Source organism: Lepisosteus oculatus, chromosome 1 (genome assembly GCF_040954835.1).
Source record: "Lepisosteus oculatus isolate fLepOcu1 chromosome 1, fLepOcu1.hap2, whole genome shotgun sequence".
In the NCBI taxonomy this organism is placed as follows: domain Eukaryota; kingdom Metazoa; phylum Chordata; class Actinopteri; order Semionotiformes; family Lepisosteidae; genus Lepisosteus; species Lepisosteus oculatus.
Genome location: NC_090696.1, coordinates 4,903,271 through 4,929,306, shown reverse-complemented (window position 1 = coordinate 4,929,306; position 26,036 = coordinate 4,903,271). Strand labels below are relative to the sequence as shown.

At 37.2% G+C, this 26,036-nt stretch overlaps 1 protein-coding gene across 2 annotated transcripts in view; it reads left to right on the top strand.

The window, feature by feature from the left end:
• npm1b (nucleophosmin 1b) overlaps positions 1-20,593 on the top strand; it is a 55,311-nt gene extending 34,718 nt beyond the window's left edge. The window contains exons 10-12 of one of the 2 annotated variants that reach the window (XM_069188290.1): positions 4,693-4,767; positions 6,102-6,170; positions 18,783-20,593. In XM_069188290.1, the coding sequence (XP_069044391.1) occupies positions 4,693-4,767; positions 6,102-6,170; positions 18,783-18,860 (222 nt within the window). In that variant the 3' untranslated portion in view covers positions 18,861-20,593. Of the gene's footprint in view, positions 1-4,692; positions 4,768-4,917; positions 5,180-6,101; positions 6,171-18,782 lie in introns of those variants that run through there. The other variant, XM_069188370.1, reaches the window with a different exon arrangement.
• Positions 20,594-26,036: the final 5,443 nt, after the last annotated feature.

Here is a 26,036-nt window from a genome sequence, read left to right as displayed (position 1 = left end):
ATTATCTATACTTTGTAAAGAGTGTGATGAAGACTAGCATGTACTGTAGAAAATAGGATAACCAAGCAAAAGAAACGTCACTGACTAAACAGTTATCAGACCTGACTGAATCTACAACAGTTCAGTCCTTAACGCTAACATAAATGCAGCTTTTATCCACTAGATAGCTCTAGATAGATCACGTGTGTAAAATGGACCCTAAACAAACACTGCAAGTTGTTTCTCTGTGCCGATGTACTCCTGACCGTGGACTAGTCTACAAGTGGCTGGTCCAGAGATTGATTATAATCGCTTTTCTCCAGTTACAGGTCGCCTTTTTTCAGTAAGAACGTAAAGTGTACGTTCTACCAGTAGTTAATTTTTTCAGATCACAGTGCTGTACGCTATATCAATCGTGGCATATCGAGCAACCCTCACATTTTAGAGGATGGAATTAAGGACTTCATCAGGAGCGTGACTGCACTGTTTGCCTCTTATTTTGACAAAAACCATTTATGCAAAATTAATGACCTGCAATTAAAATGAGCTCCTCTCAGACACACACTGATAAGCCTTCGATCTGGAACGACTGCACATAAATTCAGTTCAATTCACGATACTTAACTTATCCCAGGGGGGCAGTTTAAACAGCAAGCAGCAAGCAGACAAACATAAAAACATTAGGTAAATGTATATATAAGTATAACAGCAAACAGACCATAGAAGATTGAAAGTAACAGTGTGAAATTAGATAGAGTCGACATTCGGTTTCTTATACGCAGGGCGAGACATAATCGTTACTTTAATGACAGCATATGATGCCATCTTCTAGCTTTAAGACTTGTCAACAATGAAAGCCTTGTGAATACCCCCTCTTTTGAGATCTCAGGAGGTGAAGTACAGTATAGTATAAAGTATAACATGTAATGCTTTCTGACTTCATTCTGAATTCCGCTGTTTTATTCAGATGTGTATAACTTTATTTTAATAATCCTGAAGATCATGATGATTGTGACCCGCCTGGTGCCTCAGATTCTTAGGCTGAGTTAAGCGTAGACTGTAGGCTGGGAGTAAAGGCAAGTCCCCAGAGCTGAATGGTACTGTATACCCTGGAGTCTTTTTCTCACCTTTTGGGATTAGCTGGGACCCTTACTGCTTGAGATAATTCAAACGGCTCTAGACAGCACCTCCTTCATTAGTCACATCAATGCCACCATTGTTTCATTCTTACTGAACAGCTATGTTAAGTCATTTTCATATCACATTTAGATAAACTGAGATTTAAATGGATCCTAATTCACTTGAGTCATGCATTTCAGTGATAAATAAGTCTCCCCTGCATCATTTTTTATGCTTCTACACAAGTCCCATTCTAAGGATTCGCCGTGTGGAAGAGGAAATAGCCATATGTGAAATCCTAGATACTGTACAGTGACGAATCCCCAGATGGGCTGTCTTTGCCAAACTTCAAACCACGTTTTTGGTCATTCATTTTGTGCCAGGTCAGAATTCAGTTTGATGGTCTTAGTCCTTTTTCATGGAGACAGCCAGAAGCAAACTTAGATACGTGGCGGTTTATCCTATTTCTTATCTCCACGATTGGCAACCTGCAGCATGCTTGCTGTTATTGACGCAAAGATGGATTTTTAACAGCATCTGCAGTAAAAGTCTAATGAGCCACTAAGAAATTAAGTTAAAAAACATTTTTTTAAATATGCTTGACTGTTCTGTAATTCTCTACAACGTGCTACCCAATGGAAGCTCTACGGCACAGAAAAAAATGATTCACTTGATTTATTTATTTTTAGCGGGGCTAGTCTATTGTTTTCACAGGAAAGCTCCCTGATAACATTTTTCACACTAATGTTAAAGGTTAAACATTGTAAGATAAGGTTTTGGCCTGCTTTTGGACTGGCTTGATGCAATCAAGATCTTTTTGTAAGAAAAAGGTCAAAATGACCCTGAAGTGCATGACAAAAAATGGGTTGCATTTTGTCAGATTTCAGGATTTCCAACATTGTGGCCCAATGTTTTCTTTTCTGATTAAATCAGCCTTGATACTAGTGATATTAATTTTTGATTTTTTGGTAGATACATGTTATGGATTTTGAAATGTGCAGCAGTAAAGTTAGATATCGACAAAGTTGGATAAATGCTTGATTTTCATTTCTTAGAACTTCAGAAGCTTCTTAGTGAATCCACCTAGAGATTTCAAACTTCTTGCATTTTGTTGAGGATGATTTGAGAATTTTTTCACTTTATCATTTACACACCTAAGACACTGTGTTTCAGATGTTTCAGAGGTATTTTGACGCGTGAAGTCAGTTGTTTATCCTGTAATAAACAACTAAACACTCAGAGACTTGCATTCTGCTTAAAGTGTCAAGCAAGGGCAAGGATCACACTAAATGGTAAGAATTAATTGATTGATTTGAGATATTATTATATTTAAATATTCAAATTCTATTAATCAAAATGTAAGTAGGACTATCGTTGACATAAAATTGTATCAATTGCACACAGATCCGTAAAAACCAGTGCTTACACTAACTCTTGGCATGCCCCTCCTGAAAGGTTGCCAACCCCCGTCTTGTCTGATCACAGTATGGTGTATGGTGGAAAAACACTATTCGCACTAAGTGGTATTTGTATTCTTCTGTTTTTCAGAATGCAATCTTTCGATCTGGCTGCTCTTCCTTTGCTTTTTGTCTGTTCTGAAGTCGGAAATTTACACTCTCCCAGAGGTCACGAGAAACTACTGTCTGTACATTTCAGGCGCTTTAGTCATGTTATAATTTACCGGGCTCATCTTTTTTTATGCCAGCAGTCTTCATTTTGCTGTGCGTGCTTTCTGGGCTCCCTGCTCAGTACTGTCTTGTGGAAATCCTCATCATAAACCACTGGTTATCAGCGGTGTTCGAAACAGAGACATACCTGTGGTCAAAAACACCACACCTGTGGTTTCTTCGGGTATTTTTTTGGAATAATTCAAATCTGGAGTACAAAAATATTCTACATAATTATATCCATTTGGATTTTATTCATGGAAGCTCGGGGTCCTTTTTTCACCTCTTCTGGGGGTGTTCAGTTCTTTTCTGGCAGTGGGTCCCCTTAACTGTACCAGTCTAGAGAAAAACATTCCCTTGTCTGCGGCGCTTTGATAGATGATGACTGATGAAGCTGATTTATCTCTTCAACAAATTAGATTTGTCTGTCTGGCAGTACTGCAGCTCAGAGAGTGATCACTCGCTGCTGACAGCTTCCACGTGTCCCACTGTAGAGTCAGTGAGCTTGCAGAGCCTGGGGCTCGTTCTAAATGTAGGGTGACAGGCACCTGTTATCTTTAACATTTTGGGAATAACTGAACTTAACTGAAACTTGTCAAAAATCGCAATTGTGCCGTATGTAGCAATCTTTGTGTAATTTCTAGTGCTTTTGCGATGATCGTTTCTAAACACCCCTTCATGGCAGCACTAGAGAGTGACTGGTACTGTGCTCAGATTATTAAAACCTTCCTGAAGATAACTGAATTCAGAGCATTGAGGAATACCACGCCCTGATGGAATAGGTATTCCTAAGTGTTCTCCAGAAATGGTCCTTTTTCGTAACAAAATTAAAACTCCTTTCAAACCTTTGCTGAACTGCTCTGGTCCAGTACTTCTCCCGTGAATCCTCTGCAAGCTCTTTACTGTCTTGACCTTGTACATAAGGAGCCCAGGAGGGGACTGTCCGAGGCTGGGGAGCAGCAGTGCACATCGCTGAAGCGATACCTCGCTGAAACACTGCCCTCTGGTGGTCGTTCTTGGGGCCTGCCATGGTGGGAAGGGGTGCAGTGGTTGCCATTTTGGAGGGCACGTTGGCTTCTGTGGTTGGGAGAGAGAGGAATAGTTCTCTACCTGGCAAGCTTTGGTTGGTGAAAAAATGCGACAGTTACTCTTTATCATGTTCTCGTTTTGTATTGTTCAGTTTCCAAAACAGAGCAAAAACAAATCTTATAAAACGGGTTATTTTATTGGTGCTACTGTATGAATGATAGGGTATGCAAGTGAGTGCTGAAACAGCTTTAGTATTGACTTCAGGTGTATGTGTTTAGTGTCCTTTTTTCTAAAATGTTCATGAGGAAATGTTCATGCCATGCAGTTTCTTATTCTGAGTCATGCCACATGGTCGTGAAAGAAAAAAATAGAAATATTTAAGGAACAACAACGTGAGAGTCCATCAGACATTAGAACAGTCGCAACAGCTGACCTGCCACTACAGGTTGTTTGGGTCCTCTCATGTTTGTAAGTAGGTTCACATGGTGAATTAATTGGTTAATTACTTAATTGGCAAAGGGCAGAGCCACTTTCTTAGATGAGTTTAATTCAGACAAAATTTAGTTTAGATATGGATTCACTGTGATAGTTGGTTACAGAATTGGGTTGGTTACAGAATGTTTTTTATTTGCATTTATTGCTCAACATGGTCAGAAGTTAAGAGGTTGGCCTGTCATAAACAAGTTTCAGATTAAAGCTTACAAGTTTAAATATGGAAATAATTGTAGAAACATTGAGTGATGTCTAGCCTCTAGTATTATTTCTTACTAATTATTGAAGCATAAGTAAAAACGAATTAAATAAAGGATGTTTTTACATTATTTTCAGGGGGTGTTTTGTCCACAACTGTACGTAGTAGCATTACATGTTGTTTTTTTTCTCTAATTTGCCCAAACAGAAAATGTCCCTACCAAAGACAGAACAGAAATTTGAAAACTATGCAAGAAGTTCATTAAAGATCACTGATAAGGAAGTAAGTATGTCTGATTTTCTTAGTGTAGTGTTTCTGTATCAGTTTCTGTTATATTAGTTTGTTGTACAATATAAATGTCTGACACTGTAGTGTTCTGCTTCTGGTCATTATTAAGATTTTATTTAAAATGATTTTTTCTCTCTCTTTTAGGTAATAAAGGAGCTTTGGGAGTTTGTACAGACATTTAAAACAGGAGGAAAATAAGACTGTATCCTAGACACTGATATAATTGTCATTATAATGCCCCTTTTGATCATCCTTCCTGTTCATTGCACTGATGTGGAGTTATCCGAGCTCTGAACGTTTATGCTTCTTTGTATGTGTATGTTTATGTTAACTATTGTTTTTGGAATACCTGCAAAATCCACACATCAGTTATTTCGTAATCAAAAACAATAAACAGTTGAACCTGTTTTCTTTACTGTTTAGTTCAAGAGTACAACAGAAATCCAGAAGTGCAGTCTGTTTATGTAACACATTTTTTTTTACGGAAACTTCTTAGACCAGAACTTTGCTTTGCGGTTAACAAACAGAATCGCCTTTTTAAGTTGTATTCTGATCCGTCAAACTGTTGTTTAGAGAGTATTACCATATTGTGATGCTGGGATTTTGTGTATTTCCACAGACCAAGTTGTGCAGAATGAAAAGTTTCCACAGTGTACATTGATATTAGCTTCTGTGCATAGAATGGTACAATCTTCATATTGTGTAATAATAGTACGTCCTTTAATTATGGAGAATGTAGTTAATGAGGTGCCGTCCTTTTTACTTCTTGTAATCCCCCAGTAATCATTTAAATGCCAGAGGTGCTCAGCATCATTACAGTCATGCAAGCCCACACATTTGTTTCCCAAGATTGCCACTGTATTAGTATCAGATACTTTTTGTTTAATTCTGTTAGGTTCATTTTATTTCATTTTAAATTTATCTTAAGTTCATCTATCAGTGTATTAAGATGATCTATTACTAAGATTAGGAACAAGTAAGAGGTTTATTCCCTGCTGAAAAAAAGGAGAAAGAAAACACAATGTTTCAGCCGTGGAGCCTTCTTCAGGTGTGCCTTCTTCACGACACCTGAAGAAGGCTCCACGGCCGAAACGTTTTGTTTTCTTTCTCCTTTTTTTCAGCAGGGAATAAACCTGTTACTTGTTCCTTTGCAGCCTTCGCATGCTGACGCGGCTCCCCACCTGAACTATTACTAAGATTATCTTTTCATATGTTTTGGAATATCCTGAGCCTTGTAAATGCTTTTTTACCCAACAAGAATGTTACTTCTTTTTATTTTAGTTTTTACCTTTTTGAAATTACATTGTAGCTTTTATATCCATGTACAGCGCTTCCCTGTTCTAACTGCTGCTGGGATTCATAATCGGGAGACAACGTTATTTGTGTTTTGTATTAATGTAAGTATTGGCATTCAGACTCCTTAAATGATTTACCCTGTCCACAAGCCAAATGAATACCCTGTATATGATATATAATAACCACTGTTGTTTAATTGTACTTTTTGTTAGAAGATTCTGTAAATTCTGAACTACGGAATGCAAGGACCTTTGTATATAATTGGAGTGATTTGCTCTTGGTTTATAAAAAGAACAGTTTTCCTTTTGGGAAGTACTATTACTTTTAATGTTTATATGTTTCAACTTCAATGCATTTAAATACAGTTTTGTAAAGCCAACACAGAATTTGTGATTTTCTTTTACCTAGTTTGAGAGATTCTGTATAGTACAGGCAAACTCCTGTTCAACATTCATATTTTTGCTCAAAATTCCTGGAAACACCTGGTTTAAAGCTATTTCTTATTTAAGCCATCGTTGATGCATGCTGATTGCTCTTTCATCTTATTGGAAGTTTTCCATTTAATTAAGGAGTTTTGTGGGAGCGGTGTCTTTGGGGAAATAAAAAAGCAAGAATGTGTCAAACACTCTTCTGTACTGACATTTTGAGTCTTATTGCATTGTTCCTGTAATATTATTTCTAATATTATAGTTTCTTTCATAAGATACTGTATGTCAGGGGGTTTAGTAAAACAGTAAAAAAAACATTAGAAGCTGAACATTAAAAGTCAGAGTACCAAAGTAAGTTATGTTTTAAAAGGTGAAAAAGCTCACGTGTTTTGGACAGGTAAAAAAAGGATACAATTAGCAAATTCACAACCCTTGGTTTGAGAAGCAGCGTTTCTGTCGTGCACAGCAAAAATAGAAAAGTGGAAAAGGAGCATAGCCCATGAATAGTCCTAGTCTGTATATGGAGGTCTTTCACTACAGCTGATTCATCCATATCTGTTAATTAGTTAATTAATGAAACCTACAGGACTACTCATACAACAAAATTCATTATTTTTGTTTTCTTTTGTACAAACACTAACCTGCTTAGTAGCATGCCTCTTCTGAAAGCACCACAGGCTTCTTTAAAATTGTGCTGATATAAAGTGCCTGTTATATTTCTCTGCCTATGATCACGTACAGTTGCAGTTCCTGCAGAGGCCAAATGAATAAAACAGACTAGTCCTGTTTTTTACCTTCAGAATCCCTCCTTGGAATCAGTCTTACCACAAAAAAAATTTAGTTCTTGTCTTCCAGACAGCCAAGCAATATACATTCTGCAACGTGAATTTGAGACTGATGCTCAATTAATCCTTCTGCCACATTAACTTTCATTTTAACTTGAAAGATTTTCATGGTGGTTTTGTGTTTCCTATCTGAGATGTATAAGTGGCCAGAAAGATGTCACTGAAAATAACCAGAGGCTGGTTTTCAAGTATGAAAAACACAGAAGGTGTGTAAGAAATTCATTTTGAACCCTGTTCTTGTGTGCTTATAGTAGCGTGAACTGGCAGGCTCTTACATAGGATCCTAGTGGGAACAGATTTTTAAGGTTTAGTTTAAGAGTACTATAAAATGGTAAAAGCTGCTGTTTTGTCAAGGCAGAACTGAGTCATGGCAAATTTCAAAGTTTTTTCTTGGCTTTGTAAGGGCACCTTATTGAAACACATTTAAAACCAGATCTCGACTGTGGTTTCCCTTTAGTGGAAACCAAGAAGTCTGAGGAACTTTTAACAATGAATAGATGTACCTATCTTATTTCACACCACAATTAGTAATAGGTTGCCCAAGCCTTTACTACTGTACTTTTTCGGATCACATTTAATACAGGTATTGGACTGATACTGGAATGGAATGTCATCATTATGACACAGAAAATATCACAGAAGCATCCATAATCAAAACTGATTTTGTAGGATTTTTACGCGGTGGCCACAGGAGTGTCAGAGGAGTGAAGTGTCAGACATTTGCTGACTTAAAAAGTTCTACAGTTGAGTGATACACTGACTAAGTTGAAATGTTAATGGCCAAAACTGTTTTTCACACAAGACAAAGCAGTCATGCTGAAGCTTTAGCTGAAATAAAGCAGGAAAACTATTTTTTTCTGAATATTTACAGTGGACTGAATGCCTTGTGAACTATGAAAACCTTCTTTGGAAGGGGTTGGTTTAACAGAAAAAAAACCTGGCTGGTTTCCGAGTTCATCATTTATGAACACGCTCAGACTGAAACAGGGGTACTTGTGTCTTTGTCTGCAGCTTCAGCCCGTTGTCTGTTAATTTGACTTTGGAAAATGAAAGGATTTGCATTTATCATAAAGAGGGACACAACCGTGAAAGCTGTAGTGATTTGTTATAATATCAGACTTGGTGCTCTCCATAGAAATGATTGATTTGTTGTTCAGCTTCTGTTTTGGTTACAATTTGGAGACTTTTACTCTTAGCTCTGCAGTAGATTTTTTTTCCAGTATCATCAGTGGATTCTTCAACATAATGAAGATGTGGTAAGTTATCAAACATTGCTGTGCCAGTACTTTTAAAGGGCACTGTATGTACAGAGTGTGATGCCATTAGGGGTGTCATCCTGAAGGGAAGATACTTTTCACGGTGTGTCATGGATGTTTTAGAGGTTTGTGCCTGCAGAGAGATGGTGGCTGAAGAACATCATTAATTAAAATGGCAGTGTTACATAATTACTTGAACATGGGACAGGTGTGCTTGCTGTTGCAAGCTATATAAGCAGACTATTGACTTGCTAGTTGAGAGGACTGCAAGAAAAAGATATAGAGGAGTGAGGCTTACTGAAGTCAAAAACTGGAGAGCAAACTCAGTATGCTTGTGCTGCTATGCGGTATTGTAAGTGCTTGTTTCTATATTTGTTGGAGGAACTAAGATGTGAGAAATACTGGATCTGGATGGAATGAATCATGTTGCATGTGGAATGTTTGCTCTACCTGAAAGCCTGCACTGATTTCTACCCTAATACTGTTTGAAGTAAGGGAGAGGCACAGCTTACTGTGGAGAGAAGGCGAACAGCAGGCAAGACTGTGACTGAATAGCTGCTGCAGTACTGGCTGAGATGGAGAACGTGCCAAATATAAATTCGCCCGGAAGAAAATACGGGAAGAAAAGATGGAAAGCAAAACCCGAACACAGAAAGGAGGAGGAAACTGTGAAACTTGGCAAATGACTTGGGATTGTGTGAATAAAGAGGCTTTATTTTTCCTTTATTGTATAAAAAAACTGCAGTGATTTGATTTGGTGAAAAGGAATTATATTGGGAAGCTGCACCTGATATTTGAGCAGGGAGGCTTGTTTAGTTGTTCCAACTAGTGAGCTAGGTTTATTTTATTACTTTTTTGCATTTATTTTGTGAGATAATTAAAGGCAGTTTGAACTGTATTATTTTGTTCGGTGTGTCTGTCTTGAGTGTCGCATGTTTGATGTGCCTGTTTGATGACTACAACCCCTGCGGCATCACAATAGCCTATGAAAATTGTTTGGTGTGACGATTGTTAGGAACCACACTATATCTGTACAATATCTATATAATATATTTAATATATTTTGACTGCTAATAGAAATGTATGGCAGAGGAGATATTTCCATGTGGATTATGAAATGTCAAAATACTTACTATGTTAACTTTGTAATGGTTGAACAATAAATCTTTTAAGTGTGGTGTTAAACAAGACAATTTTGGTCAATGAGAGAAGAGTGTTGTGGGTTTGACCAAGCTGACCAAGGAATCTTCAACAGGTTCTTTACATTTTCTCATGTTTTCCAGATGCCATACCATTAATTATTTTTTACTCAAGTGCAAAATGTTGTTGACTGCTCACAGTTGTTTTTGTACACTGGGGATTTAAGAATGCATATTTGTCCAATTGCATTATTGCAGCATAACCTAAGGAAATAAAAACAGATATAAAACAACAAGATAAAATTAAAAAATCATAAATTTGGATTAAAAAGTAACCTCCTTTCATGACATGCACGTGCAAATGATGGTGTCACCTGGAAATCATTTGGGAATACACAAAAAAAGAAAAATTAAAAGATAAAAAGTTTGATTGTCCATTTACTATCTCTACAATTAAAACCATAAGAAAGTTTTAAAAAGAGATGAGGCTATCTTCTAGTTTGTTGTGTAGTTATTAGATAATTGATCCAAGGATCTTACCCTGCTGTTTCTTGAAAGAGGCCAGAATATTGTCTTCAACAACATGTCTGGGTAGCTTGTTCTAAACCCCCATAGCCCTCTGCATAAAGAAGTGCCTCCTGTTCTTTGCTATTTCCATGGAGTTTTCACATGTCCCATGGTTCATGTTCATGTGTTCGTTCCGACACAATCTGTTGGGCTGACTTCGTCAGTACTTTTGAGGATTTTGAATACTTGTATCAGGTCCCCTTGTAGTCTTCACTGTTCAAGACTAAAAAGATTTACTTGTTGTTTGTCATTGTAGGATATTCCCCTAAACCCTAGAATGTATCCGGTTGCTCTTCTGTGGATTCCAGGGCAGCAATATATTTTCTACAAGGTGGTTACCGAAATATTATACAATATTCTATATGAGGCCTTACCACTGCATTATACCATTTTAGCATAATATTACACTTTTAACGATACATCTAGCATTTAGTTTGCCTTTTTAATTGCTTCTCTATATTGTATAGAAGATCACATCTAAATGACATGTCAACATAAACACCTAAGTTTCTTTCATAAGTAGCCTCTTCTACGACAGATTTTTATATTGATATTTATAATTATAATGGTATTTATCATTTATTTTTACTAGCTGCACCTAATCCCCTGCACTTGTCTACAATCTACATTAAATGTCATCTGTCAGGTGTTTGCCCAGTCATTAACTATTTCTTTAAAAGTTTGAAATTTCATCTGTGGCTATTCAGTGTTCGCTAATCCTCCTAATTTGGTATCAAGTGCAAACTTCACTCTTTTACTAACTGTTTTGGGATATAGATCATAGATATACGTGAAGAAGAGCAGTGGTCCTAGTACAGATCCCTGCAGTACTCCACAAATTATGACACTCCACTTCAAGAATTCCACCTAATCGGTACCTCCTATTTAATAACCAATTCTAAATCCAGACACTCATGTTTCCTGGAAAACCTATCGCCTGCTATCGGAGAATTAAACTTTAAAAAGAGAACTTTATCAAAAACCTTCTGAAAATCGAAATATCCCATATTGTATGCCCATCATTACTGTTACTTTCTCAGAAGCCTCTAACAAGTTAATTGGGCAAGACCAGCCTTTTCTAAATCCATGTTTGCTATTTCCTATTATACGGGATCTAGGATTTTGTGGCAATTGCCTAGATCTAGAGTTTGGCTGTTGCAGTTCTTTTAAGATGTTCCACAAATTGCACAAGATGCAGATTATTGATTAAACACCATTTTTTCTGAATTATTAAATATGTACAGTAGTTTACTTTAATCTGTGTTTTCGTTAAAATTCTGTTTGCCTTCCTGCCTGCTGTTCACACCTTTTCTGCATCTCCTGCTGACTGGCAAAATACACCAATGGTTGTCAATCTGTCAGACAAAGAATAATCTACTTTAGGAACAAGTAATACGTTTATTCCATGCTGAAAAAAAGAAGAAAGAGAACACAACGTTTCGGCCGTGGAGCCTTCTTCAGGTGTAATCTACTTTAGTTATAAGTAAATAAAGGCAAATTACTAGCTACAGCAATTACAACAAATTTCAGAATTAATAGAGGTAATGGTGCTTTCTTTGTCTTACATGTACAAAAGTGTGTGCTAAGTTCCAAACAAGCAGCACACAATACTCTGCTAAACTTGCTGTGGCATTAATGGATTCTTTTCATAGAGGGTACGAGCAGTGCAGAACTTCACTACAACTGGAGGAGCAAGCGCAGTAAATTGTTCCTCCAGTTAAAAAGTGTTTCATTACGTTACCACTAGGTGGCAATAATGCTAAACTCCTGACTCCAGAGGGAAAAACAGCGAGTAGAAATTTACCTTGTTGGTGTTCTAAAGTTCTGTTGTCTCTTTCATGTGCCATGGACATGATCACTTAAATGCGCCCAAAATTAATATAAAAAAATACTTGCATAGAAAATCATTTGCAAATCCACACTATCTACTTGCTCTTATGAAAATGGAAAAGGCCCTTCAAGCCAGTGCAATCTTGTTGTTTATACAAGAACAACATTTCATAGCATTTTTAAGAAGCAGATGCATTTTTAATGTAAGTCTACACTACCTTTGTCTGAATGTGTCCTGCTGTACTCTTTAGCTGACTCACTCTTCACTCTAATTTTATAAGATTCTGATAGAGACCTTCTTAAAAAATCACTCTAAAGTTTTAAAGCACGTGATTTTACCACAATTTCCCAAACTTTTATGAAAATGTACAGAATTATATTTAATCAGTGTATGGAAATTTTAAGCTCTGAAATGTATGAAAAGTTTTTGGAAAGAGCAGTGCCTTAGCATACTGAATCCTGCTGGTGAAATGTGATACTGACATTGACCACGTCTGAGAGTTCTGGCTTTGGGCGATCTCATTCCTTCACAATGAAAACTGTGAATGGATTGATCAACTCAGGATCAGATTTAATGATTTAGGCTTGCACAGGAAAAGTTATAGATGTCAAAGCATCCAATATAAAATAGAATTGTTTTGCCCTTAATAATATCTGCCAATGTTTCATATTTTACCATGAGATGATTCATAATCAATAGTTGAGTCATTCATACTAAACCCTAATGTAGATGTAATGTAGTAATTCAGAATTCAGAAACTTTTATTCGCCAAGTCCAAAATATACAAGGAATTTCTTGTGGTGCAGGTGTCAACATAAATTCCAAAATAAAATAAAAGAAAAAAACCTACAGATAAAAACAAATCTCAGTGATACAGTACGTACCATTTAAAAGTATATAAAGTTGAATAATAAAATGTACGATGAGTACGGCATATATTTACCAACCGTCCGGAGAATTCTTTGGCAAAATTTCCTCAGGAATATACTGAAATTCAGGAAAAAAGTTTTGTGTTAGTGAGCTCCTAACATATAAGAGCTCATTCCGTTCGAAAGTAATCTGAACTGTTTTGCTGTACGTGAGCTTCACAAAAACAGACAAACAAACATACGAGACACCAAAACACAGTGGCTGCCTCTCGGGGCGCCATCTTAATATGGCGGAGTAGCGCCAATTTGAATTTGAAACGGTTTGTTTTATCAGCAGCGACGAGGCTGTCCGAACCACTGCCCCTGTTATTCTACGAGGGGTGAGGAGGGGAGCTACTGCAGGGGCAAAGATGGGGTGGCGAGAGGGCTGCCAGCATGAAACACCCAACTGGGGCTAGCAAGAACCACCATATTTATACAGAGGTGGAAAAAAATGGGCAAGTTTAGGGTGTGACCTCCTCCTGAGATTTTTGTTTGAACCTCGTTTTTTTCTCTCTTGGTTCATATCAAACTGAGTTCCACCAGAACTGCAAACTGTTTTACCTGTCTATGAAAGAGGAGCCTTAGAAATGTCTGCAGAATCACCACATTTCCTATGCTAAATTTTACATTATTATTATTATAATGTTGTTATGTTATTACAGCTCTTAAGGATTCTTTATGCAAAGGGTTTATGGGAGTCTGGAACTAACTACCCATCCATGTAGATGAAACTGATACCACGGCTTTCTTCAAGACACTGCTGGATGAGATCCTCTGATCAATAAACTACTGGCTATCAGTATGAGCCAAATGGCCTCCTCTCTCTCATTTGCAACCTTTCTTCATGTCTTAAAAGGTGCCCCTGATAGGTCTGTACCTGTACATCCACTCTTTGCCATTTGACTTCACCTCATCCAATCCACATCCAAGAGCCAAATCCTGAAGGCATCCATATTTTCAGACCCATGTCATCAAATTCTTACAGCATAATCATAATGTTCAGTGTTAGGTCAGAGTCTGAACAAATCCAGACTGTATCTTAAATTTAATTCCATCTAAATGTGTAATAATTTCACCACAGTTCGGGCTATGATTCCAGATATATGCACACACATATAAATATAAACTGTACCCGCATATTATTTTTTCTTCTGATAAAAAACAATATATTTTTATAGAAGGAAAATCCTGATATAAAGAAGGAAAAAGTTTGAATGACACTCTGAAGAGTGACCTAATAATTTCTGCTTCTAAAATGCAGTATATATATTTTTCTTCTTAGTCTGTTTATTCTAAATTTAATTGTCAGTGCTAGGAACTGAACCTTACTGTACATTATTATTCATAAAGTGCATAATAGCAGGCCTTAACTTAATATTTATCTGAGTATTGCCAGCACTGCTGTCTTGCATTCTATAAATATTACTTATGGGGACAATGTGTATTTAGTATGTATTACAAGTACTATTTATAATAGTTTGGAACGCATGAATGTGCTGTTGATGCAATAGCTTGCAGTGGTCAAAATGCAGAGCAGTGTGGCTGAGAAAACAGGAGTCCAAACGTTTCTGTACACACCTGGAAAGTCTATCCCTGTAAATCACAGACTTCGTACTGTTAAGAAGTATTCACTTAAATCTCTTTCTTCTTTCATGGCTAGTTCCCAGCGTTTATGTTGTTATTATTTCAGTGAAGGGAGGATGCTTCTCCCAGCTTTGACTGGAAGCACTGAAGTGGTGAATCTCAACGAGATCTCTTTGCTAGTTACTGTGCCACACTTTAATATGGGCCCATTTATCCCTTAGCTGTTTCTTAAGCTCTTCACTTTTTTCTCCCATAAAGGGGGGTATTACAGTTATTCATTGTGCCGCAGTCGAGAGTTTCAGAAAGCGTCTTCAGGATGTGCTGTGAATTCTTACTCCTCCTACGTTCACATTACCTGGAGCGTTATTGTCTCCGTTCCCATAAATTCCAGTCCTACTTCTTCCTCCTTCAGAATAATAACTATATTAGTCACATATTTGAGGACCTTTTTGAATTCTTGAAGCAGTATTATATAGCCTTTCTCTTGTATCACTGGATTGTATTCCAATGATGAAAACATGTCATAGGTTTTGAATGCAGATTTTGTTTGGCCTGGAGGAGTATTATGCATTACAATTTATTAATTTTGTTTCTCTTATATGTCAAGAATATTTATATATATATAATTTTATCATATATTTCCTTGGCCATTGCAATCACTCCCTGGGTGGTACTAAGGCACACCCCCATGTGGTTGGATTTGTTTCAATGGGGTCTGGGAGAGATCATTTCCACACCCCTCTTGTTGTCTTACAGGAAGGCAAGCTGTTGTCCAGTTAGACCCAACTCTAAATGGCGATGTGTGAGAATTAGAGTCATGGGGGAAATGGGGAAGAAATCCAGTTAGTCTGTAAATGTGAAACCTGACATGTGCTGTGGATTATAACCCCACATCTTATAATTGAACAGAATTATTTTTTAAGGAAAGTAAGAACATAAGAAGAATGACAAATGAAGAGAGATTTTACAGCCCATCTTGCTCTTTTGCTTATTGATTGATACCAAAATATTGTAGGCTGTGGGAGTATGGCACCCTGCCATGTAGCCAAGTGGGTGAAACTGATACCCCAATGTCTTTCGAGGCCGGGCTGGATAAGAACCTTGAATCATTAAACTGCTAGCTACCTAATAGGTCAGACGAGCCGAATGGCCTCCTTTGCTTTAATTATGGTCTTCTTTATGTTCTTCTTCACACAATGTCACTTACTGCATGTGGATGGGTAGTTTATTGTAGGATCCCTGCGTTTCAAGAAGTAAATTAAGTGAGAAGTTGCCTATGTAAACCAAAATTTTGTTTAAATGGATGAGCATACAGGACACACAGTTGGAGAACTGAACTCACTATATTCAGCAAATACATAATACACGATGGTGTTTGTGAATATATTACTGGGATTTCACTTACTGGGAGACAAAAGCAAAACCAGTTTGCATACAATTGTGGATTTGCTGTAAAAATTATTGTTTCAGCTCTGCAATTTTTAGAGGGTTTTCTTTTAAGGTTACCTGAACAAAGAAAAGGGGAAAATGGTTGTTATTAACAATTGAAATAATTCATGTGAGTGCTTTGAAAATGCAGTGTCTGAAAAGTCATTGCTTCTGGTAAGCATCACAAGCCTGTAAATATAGCATGGATATAGCAGTAGACCTGCATATTAGTATGAGACAAAATGCACTTTTCCTGACATGTGCCAACTTGTGAACATATTACCTTTATGACTGGCTATGGCAAAGATTTGTGTTGCATACTTTTCCTCGTAAATAAAATCTTCAGAGAAGAACTTAGAGCCAAAATAAAATTAGAACTGTAAGGTTTATCGCTTGATATAAAGAAGCGATTAATCCATCCAGAGTCAATTAAGCAAATAAACCACTATTTTTTTTATCTCCTATGGTATCATTGTAAGCCTGAATTTAATTTACTGTCATTACCCTAAACTGAAAGTATCTTATGTCTACTTTGTCCTTACATTTACCTTAATTCAATTTCCATATGCTGTGTCAAATTATATTGACAAGGTGATATAATAAAACTATTTTCAATGTCTGACAGGAACCATTTTTTTGCTAGAACACATCACAGTCAGAAAACAGTTCAGGTAGGGAGCTGCGTCAGCATGCGTAGGGTGCAAAGGAAAGGTTTATTTCATGCTGAAAAGAGAAGAAAAAAACACAACATTTCGGCTGTGGAGCCTCCTTCTGACACCCAAAGAACGTTTCACAGCCAAAATGTTGTGTTTGTTTTCTAATAAAAATATATTTTGCCTATAGAGGTTTGGGGTTCCTTTTAAACTTTGACATAAACCTTAAAGATGAGTCCCGATGAAGTAGCTGTTATCCACCAATACACCACATATAGATAAAAAAAAGTTCTTTAGAAATATGCTGGTATATTTTGCTACTTTATTGATTATGCTGGATAGGTGTTTTAACTGATTTTACACTTAACAGGTATTTACAAAATATTTATTTGTTTATTTGGTGCTGGATTACTGACAGAGAGTGTGATTTTCTGAAAATCACTAACATTTCTTTTTGTTGCACCAGAACATTCTTTAGTGTTTCAAACTGTCCTCATCTACAGATGTGAAATTGGAAAACACTCTTCTCTCTCCTATAGCTCTTAAGTATTACAGTTTTGAAAGTTGAAGCCACAGGCGAGCTTTATTTTTATTGTTATTATAAGCCGAAAATAACTCAAAAGACTTATATCCCTTTAAGGTGCAGTTAGAGTGGTGCAGTAAGAATGTTATTCAATGAGACAGTATATCCTCAATGACAATGCTAACAACAGTTTGGGACTGCTTTGAAATGTCTTTATTGTCTTTTGTTTTTGTTTTTTTCAGGTCACATCTGCTGTTTTTTTACATTATATAAACATGATAATATATAATATTAAATTACTTTTTAAGTTTTTAATTTTACTTCAAAATCCATATTGATAATTCATTGCATTTCTTTAGTACTTACTGTACATAGAGGAGTGGACACACTTCACTCACCACTGAAGTGAAGCACCAATTTCGTACCAGCACCCCCATTACACAGCAGTTCAGTAGACAAATGAGAGAAATTGCTTCACAACAATTAACTGGTGGGGGAAGTTTGAGTAGGTGGGATCGTATTAATTCAAATAAACATATCCAAGAGATTTTTTACAGAAGGTCACCTTTTATGCAGATGCTTCTTTAGAAGTATAGGCCCCTATTCTAAAAGATAGGTGTGCATACACTGCCCTCCAGATGTGTACACATCCCCTGATAAAATAGAAAAAAATAGTCAAATGGTTTGGTAATAGTTATGGTTTTGGGTATTGTTAAAATAAGTCTAAAAATCTTATTCTATAATTGTAAAGCACGGCACACAGCAAAGTCATATCCACCATAATTAATCAAATTCCAGGGTGACATTTGCTCACGCTAAGTATTTGTTTAAATTAAACCAGCAAAAACAAATCCACAACATAATTCTTTAGAGGTACAGCAGAGCTACTGTATGTCTCTGAAGGTTTCCTGTTTCCCTGGGGTATAAAAAGGAGGAAACACACAGAAGACATTTAGTAGTAGCATGTATCACCACGGTTAAGCTTGAAGAGCTCTCTAAAAACTAGAGATAAATGTAATTGACCTACTCAATCTGGGGGATGGATACTAAAATTATTCCCTCAAAGCTGACTGCACCACTTTCCACTGTAGCATCCATGATTATGACATTTCATAGACTGGCAACACCACCCAGAAGAGGAGACAAACGTAGATCTATGAACCAAGTGATTCCTTAGGCGATCCAGTGCTGCATGCGAATCAGCTATGATTTTTGTTGCAGTTGTTAATAATAAAAATCATATTCCTTTGTGGACTTTAATATGTATAAGTTAACCATTAGGCAAACTAACATATTTATGTGTACTGTATTTGCATATACATATGTTAGAATAACCTTAGTATTCATTTACTTATATATATTTTACATAGTGTGAACGTTTCTTGTTTAATTCAAAATGCTATTCACATGTTCACTCCATGTAGTGATGTAGTCTGCTTGATTATTAGCCTTCCACGTTCACCTTTCAGTGAATACAAACTCAGAGTTGGGTGGAGTCGATAAATATAAAACACTTTCTTTGTTTTTATTTTGTGTTTCTAAATACAGCCCGGCAGGTTCTCACCTTTTCACAACAGCACAGGTGTTGGATTAATTGAAGACTGCGGTGTGTCTCCCTGCCTTTAAGAAAGCCACAACAAAGAGGAACGAGACGTGAAAGTGGAGATTCAGAATTTACCCAATTTGTCTCATTAGCGACAAAGTGGTCCTAGCAACAAACAAGTCACGTGAGCCTTTACAGAGTTTTCTTGGGATGTACCTGGGTAGACACTTGCGTTCTCACTTGTTGTCATCCTTTCCAAAGCAAAAAGAAATAAAACCCCGTGATCAAAAATAAAGCTTTCAATTGAGGATTTCAAGGCGAGTTATTTTATCGACTTCATTTTTTGCTGTCATGATGCAGGATATTCCCTAGTAGTTAATAACACTGTCAGTTTTGTTTCTAGAGGAATTGCAATTAAGATGTAAAGTAATGGAAACCTCGGTTAGTTTGAGATGTTGTTCCTTAAACTCCTCCTTCCCAAACTGAAGGCTTGAAAAGTCTGCCTTAGGCTGTCGATTAAGCAGACAGGCATTTAGCTAATGTATTTTGTTCCCAGCTCCATGGCATGAAAGGCAATTTGTCTACCTAAAAAATTACAGTGAACTCTTTTCTGTGATAATGCCCCATGCGAACTGATGCAAATATGAATTTGGTCTATTTTCACAGGGTTCTGTGCAAAGACATGATTTGTTTTCACCTACACTTCTGAGTGAGTTTGTTCTGTTCCTTTCCCTAAAAATATATGGCCTTTTTATAGTGATGAACTGCACAGATTTCCAGTTAAATTGCCTCTGATAGTCCATTTGAATGTCTGTTTGTTTTTGTTAATGTGATGTGTGGTTGTGGTGCAAAGAATTACTGTACATTCTGGAGTTTCACATCAGATTTGAACTAAAAGCTATTGTCGCCAAGTCAGTGGTTTAGGAATGAGATGACTGCATTCTGCAGTGACTGATCCAAATTCATCATATTAAAAATTATTTAAGTGATCCTTCAATCTGCTCGGAATGCATTCAAGAGTATTGTTTTTTTATTTGCTGTGATTTTGGTATGTGAAAATAAAAAGAGGATTTCAAAATTGTGATTAGCAGAAGCTGAAAGTATCACTAATGGTTGCTTGCAGTCTTTGTGAGTGCTATTCCTCGTAAAGTGTATTGTAAACTTACAAAATAAATATTTTTAGGCAATGTTGGCATTGATGTTTCAGAAGGGTGGTGCTGTACTTCTGTTATACTGTATGTGTTAGATGTACTTGATGCAGTGTACTGGGCTCTATCTCATGTCTGTTGCTCCTTACTTTGGTCCACCCTTCTACATCTATCCTCTTCCCTGTGAAGTATGCCTTATCTATGGGGAAGGCAGCAGTGAGTGTTTTAGCCCATACTCTCACATATTGACATTATGTACTGTATTTGTGGGATATGGCTGGAATGCAAACTCCAATGGATAAAGTCTAAACAAGATTGATGGATTTATTGACATGCATGGACTTTCTCCATTGGTGCGTAACTCTGATTTGATATGACACAGAACATCGAAGAACAAATTGTATATTTAAGATTGAGCACTTCCTTGTAAGGCTGTATTGAAATCTAAAAATGGTTGTGTCTTGGGGAAAAAAAACATTTCTCACATTATTTCTAGATCTTATTTTCTTTTTGATAGTGTGATCTTCCCAGGTTCCCAAGTGTTGAACGCCATATGTATTACAAAAAATACTCAATTGCTGCCTCAAATTAGGGTCAAATGTGGACTAGCATTACAACTCCGAGATTAGTAGACACCAGTTCCTTTAGCAATTGGTTTTTAACACAAGTAAGAAATAAAGATTGACTGATGCTTTGGGTGACAGCAAAATCTTGGTAATCTCAATTTATGTATATTTAAAATGTCTGTATTTTATCTTTATAAAATAAGTTTTCTTATTCTTTGTGCCTGCATTGTATGGTGACTCAAGCAACTTGCATCTGAAGAAAGCCACTTTCGCATAACATTGCATAAGAATGCACATCCATTCCTTCTTTAAGTTTCAATTCAGTCTCCATCTGGTATCAGGACACACGTTTTTTTTTTAAATAACATCTGCAGCTAAAAACCCAGACAGGTAGTTAAGGAGCAGATTGGTCATAGATGGGTTTTTTTCTCAGAAAGCCTACGGGCTAGTATTTCACTGATTACAGGGTCGCCTTGTGAATGGCCGTTTGTGTATTGTCAGAACAAAGGGGAGAGCTTCTTCTAAAGAGGTGTTAGACAAGGCAATGGATTGGAATCAGCCATTAGGCTGAAGGTAGCTACAGGTTGGGGCTAGCTGTAAGGACATGCAAAACACACAATCCCTCCCATCGCAAAATACTATGCACTCCTCACACACTGTACTGCATTAGCAATCAAAATAGAAAGAGCATTGCCAAAACTCCTCAGGGAATCAAAGTGCCATTGAACCTGCACATTATTTCAGAGTTAATTTTCCTGAAAATACTTGTGATTGAAACATGTCAAAATGTGCTCCACTCTCTTAAAAAATGAAAAGCTAGTGCTCGTACGTTTTAAGTGTCATTTTTGGCTCGTGACTGTAGCATGCCTATTTATCTACAAAATTGTATTTTTTGTTTATTTAAATAAGTACAAAGTGTGACCAGCATTTTCAGGCCACTTACTGACAGTCTCAAAAAGAGAGCTATTAATATTGCAGATATGATTGTACATTTAGGGCACTTTCAAGTGCAAGTTCACTATATTCACATATTTAAATTGAAAATCAAATTAACCTCAAAGAGAGGTTAATTGCAGAACAGGTCATAGACAAATTTCATTTCTCAATTCAGTAGAATTACTAGAAGTAGAGACACGGACATAGATCAGAAAAAGATTAGGAAGAAGATTAAATCTAGAAAAGACATGACCCTTCAGGAGATGGTTAAGGAATGCATAAGATTCGAGCTTTTTGTTTTGTTTATAGTATTAGAATCTTACTACAAATGAATTTGCAGTACCGAAAAAAAAACAGAAAAAATATCCTTGATATATGTGCAAAGAACACAGTTCCAAAAGTGCTTCATTCCTAATCCGCATGGGCACTTGATCTCTTGCTTAAGTTTTCTCTTGATCTGCAAGTCCAGTTGACACTGATAGGAGAGGTCAAAAACTGAGGGCCAGCAGAGTAATTAGTATGACATCAAAAAGCTCATACATTTTGGCTACCCCTTGACCCCTGAAACAATTTTATGGCATACGAGAACATATGATTGCGTTATTTGCTAGTAACGGCAACCAGAAAGGGTATAATTAGGGGACTTCTTTTAATACTGCAATATTTGGAAAGTGTCAATAGAAAACAAATAGCTGAAATACTAGCTGCTGCTGTTTACCCATTTCGGTCAGGAATCATTCCTGAAAATCTTGATCATATCTGCAGGAAGGAGCTTTGTGTTTTTTAAGAGGGACCTTTGAAAAAAATGCTATGAGAGTCATACAACCCACTGAAGCATATATATATATAATTTAATTCACTGTGCTTTTGCTGGAGGCTGGGATTTCTAACATCTATTAACCTTATGCCTTTAGAAAAACATTACATACTCATTAAAAAAGTAAGAAAGTTAAGTGAGGCATGAAAATAATGCAGTTATGAAAACTAAAACATGTGTTAGCAACTGGCCACAAGGGAATATTGCGATGTGGTTTTGTGTTGTGTTGGTACGTTTGAAGGAATAAAATATCATAACTGATCACTGCATATGCATGTTTACGTGCATTGATTTCCATTATACTAAACTGAGATACATTTAAACTTTGGTTTCTAAAGCTGTATCTAACCTCAACGTTTTGCTGTTAAAAGTGTATTTAGTAGCTCGGTTAGATCCTAATGAGTGATAGAGAAGACAAATAAGTATTTGGCAATGTTTGCCTTGCTAAGGGAATTGTAGGCTATCTGAAGCTAGACAGGCTACCCAAACCTCCCTAACTATTGTGACGACTTTGCTAGGGAGTTTGTAGATGTGGAGGCAGGGAACACGAGAGAGACATGCAACACGAAGTCCCGGGTACGAGTCCTATATACCGTATCTTATTTGCAGGCGAGCAGAAGTGTGTGAGATTAGGATCTTACCTTTCTCCCGAATTTCTATAATAACAACATATTATGTTGTTCTATTCTAACAATATTATGTTATGATTCCAATTGTTATCTAGATCATCATTGCAGTGTCATGCACGTGTGTTTTGTGTTCTGCTCTTTGCAAAAAGGGTTATTTTTTGTTTTGATGGATGTAGCATGAAATGCAAATAATGTTATAGATGAATAGGGAGTGTTGAGGATACAACTTTTGGGGATATGTGACAAGGGAAGATTGTTTGGGGGTGTGTTATTAATAATTCACAGTGTTTATATAGTACTTTTGATTCAGTTGGGGTCCCAGGCAATTTTATACAGAGGAGACCTGGGTGAGGTGATAGCCATTATGTGCCAGCAGCCCCACTACACACTAGATGAGTTGGAAAAGTATGAAAGTGTTCACCAATTTCTCTCTAAATGAATTAAGTGGAAACTTACTGTAAGTACGATTTTCATCACCATTCTACAACATTGTCATGGGGTCTTTCATGACCGAGTAGTCAGCACTGCGGTTTAACATCTCACCTGAAGGATGGTACCTCTTGCAGCACAGTGTGCATGGTTACCTTCCCTGGTTTGGAAATTCTGATCTTTAGTTTCCTACTTTAGATTTCCTGTATTGCCTCAAACTGCTGCTGATTCTTCTTCCCATCTGAGGTACTTCTTACCCAAATCATCTAAACAGTCTCAAGTCAGACTAGTCTCTAACTATGAGGAATTTCAACACTTGATCGCATCATATTGCACCTGTACAGCAGATCCCTGACCATGAACAAGGTTGGTTGTATCAGGCAAGTGTGCAAGCTGTTTAACTAGACCTATTTAGCAGCAGCAACCCCAACCTGCCATCCAGCCATCATTAGCAAACCAATTAACCTCTTTCTGTCATTTCCCCTTTGGCACTGTAGGCACAGTGCCTAGGGCCTACAAAATGTCTAGGTGGTCCAAATCAATAATCATGTTCTATCTAGCGGCTGTTCTAGAAACTAGAAGTCTTGAAGTGATGGTCGCTAGACCTGCTCTATCAATCACGTGGTTTAGCATTAGAATAGTTAAAAGTGCATCATGTCAATCAACGTCATTCAATTGGCGATTACCCCTTTTTTTTTGCATGTTTCGGAGTGAAAGTGCCTAGGGGCTATGAACACCAAAATCCAGCCCTGCTTTATGTTCTTAAAAGTATGACAAAGCCATTCAGCCCCTCAGCCCCACGCAGTAGCATATTTATGGATCTCAACCATCGGTTTCTTGAGGGAAGAGAAGGTATCAACTTCAGCCACATGGCTGGGTAGCTTGTTTCATTTTTCCACATCACTTTGTGTAAAGACGTCCCTCCTGTACTTGGTTTTAAATGCATGTCCATGTAGTTTCCTGTTGTGTCTATTGTTTGTGTATAATTCAGCAAAATGAAAGACACCACTGAGACACCAAGATTGCAAGTCATTGTGGGGTCACATTTACATTTTGAAGAGCATTCTCATTTCTTGCCTTGGAAATGTACTGAGACGCTGGCAGCTGACACGGTGCAAGTTTCACATTTCTAATGACAGTGGAGCTGTGAAGTAATCAGCCTCTTTGCCTGGTACTGGGGTTTCTAATCCTATCTTGTGTTTGCAACTTCTCCATGTGTAACACAAGGACTCTCGATTCATGAAGCAAACATTGTAGCAGATTCAATTAAAAAAGATGCAAGACTGGGTAAACACCTGGCAGATGATATTCGATGTGCTGGATATTCCATGCATCTGGCAAAAAACATGAAGTATAATTACGAAATGCAAAATGTTGAGAAACAGGGTGCTGCTTCTGAAAATGGCTTAGGTGTTTATGCTTGTATTTTATCTTCTAGACCAGTGTTTCTGGTGTGCCTTCAGGCATTAACGTGTGTAGTGTGGAATTTTGGAAATGTCAAAAAATGAAATAATAAAATAAATATTGTTTATATATTAATTTTGGGGAGTGTTTCATGCTTGGTGTATACAGATAGAGGGCTCCTTCTAAAACCAAACAGGAGGGAGTGGGGTATCAGTTCAGTTTTTCTCATCTGATGGACATAAAACACAAAAACAGAGAATATCTGAAAGCAGCCGAGCAACAGCTCTGTGTTTCCCTGTCGAGAATTCCTGCCGGGATAAGGTGACTGTGCACTTCGTGGGCGACTCATATTAAATATTGAAATAAGATTTGTTTATAATGTTAATAACAATGTACAGTATTTGGGCAGGTGATGTGTCTGGGAGAAAAGGCTGGGTGACGCAAACCCTCTCGATTTCTGTAAATGTCCTGGAAGAGGTTGAGAAACACTGTTCCAGACAAAATGGGGAATGAAGCAAAAAAGCAAACCAAATGTTAGTACACATACAGTAGTTAAAAACTTTTAAATCAAGGAATGTAAATGTTAAAATTATATAGCACACTAGTAAGGTCTTGTGTAGAATGCTGTGTACAGTTTTGGTCACCATCCTACTGAAAATATATTGCTGCTCTAGAATAAATCCAGAATAGAGCAGCCAGATTTCAGGGATAAAATGAATGTCCAACACTGACGTGCTGAAGAAACAGAGCTTCTTTAGTCTTCAACAATGTAGATTATGATGGGACCTGAACCAGTTATTCAAAACCCTCTAACGCACTGACAAATTCCATTCTTCAGAATGAACAGTAAACCATGGATCAGAGGGCACAAGCTAGATGGACATTAATTTGAGAACAGGGAGTGCTTCCTTACCCAAAGAGTTGTGGGAGTATGCAACAAGCCACCCAGCCACGTTGTTAAAGCTGGTATCTTTGGAGCAGCAACAGTAGCATAGCCGCAATGACATTTCCTCTTCCTCGCTATGTTTTTTTCCTCTGCATGTCTATTTTCAAACTTTAAAATCCAGCTTAATATCAAGTTGTTCTTCATGTGTTGTCTCTTGTTGCGATCTGAGGCTGGGAAGTTGGGGGGGGGGGGGGGATCACTGGTTTCGGAAACTGCTAAAATTATTTCTAACTGGCAGACTGACATTTAACCAAACACCCTAGTTATGGTGGAACTTCTCCTCCAATTACTCAGCATCAAATCTCGACTAGTGACTTGCTTGCTATAAAAGTTCAGGTGGGTAGCTGCGTCAGCACGCATAGGCTGTAAAGGAACAAGTAAGAG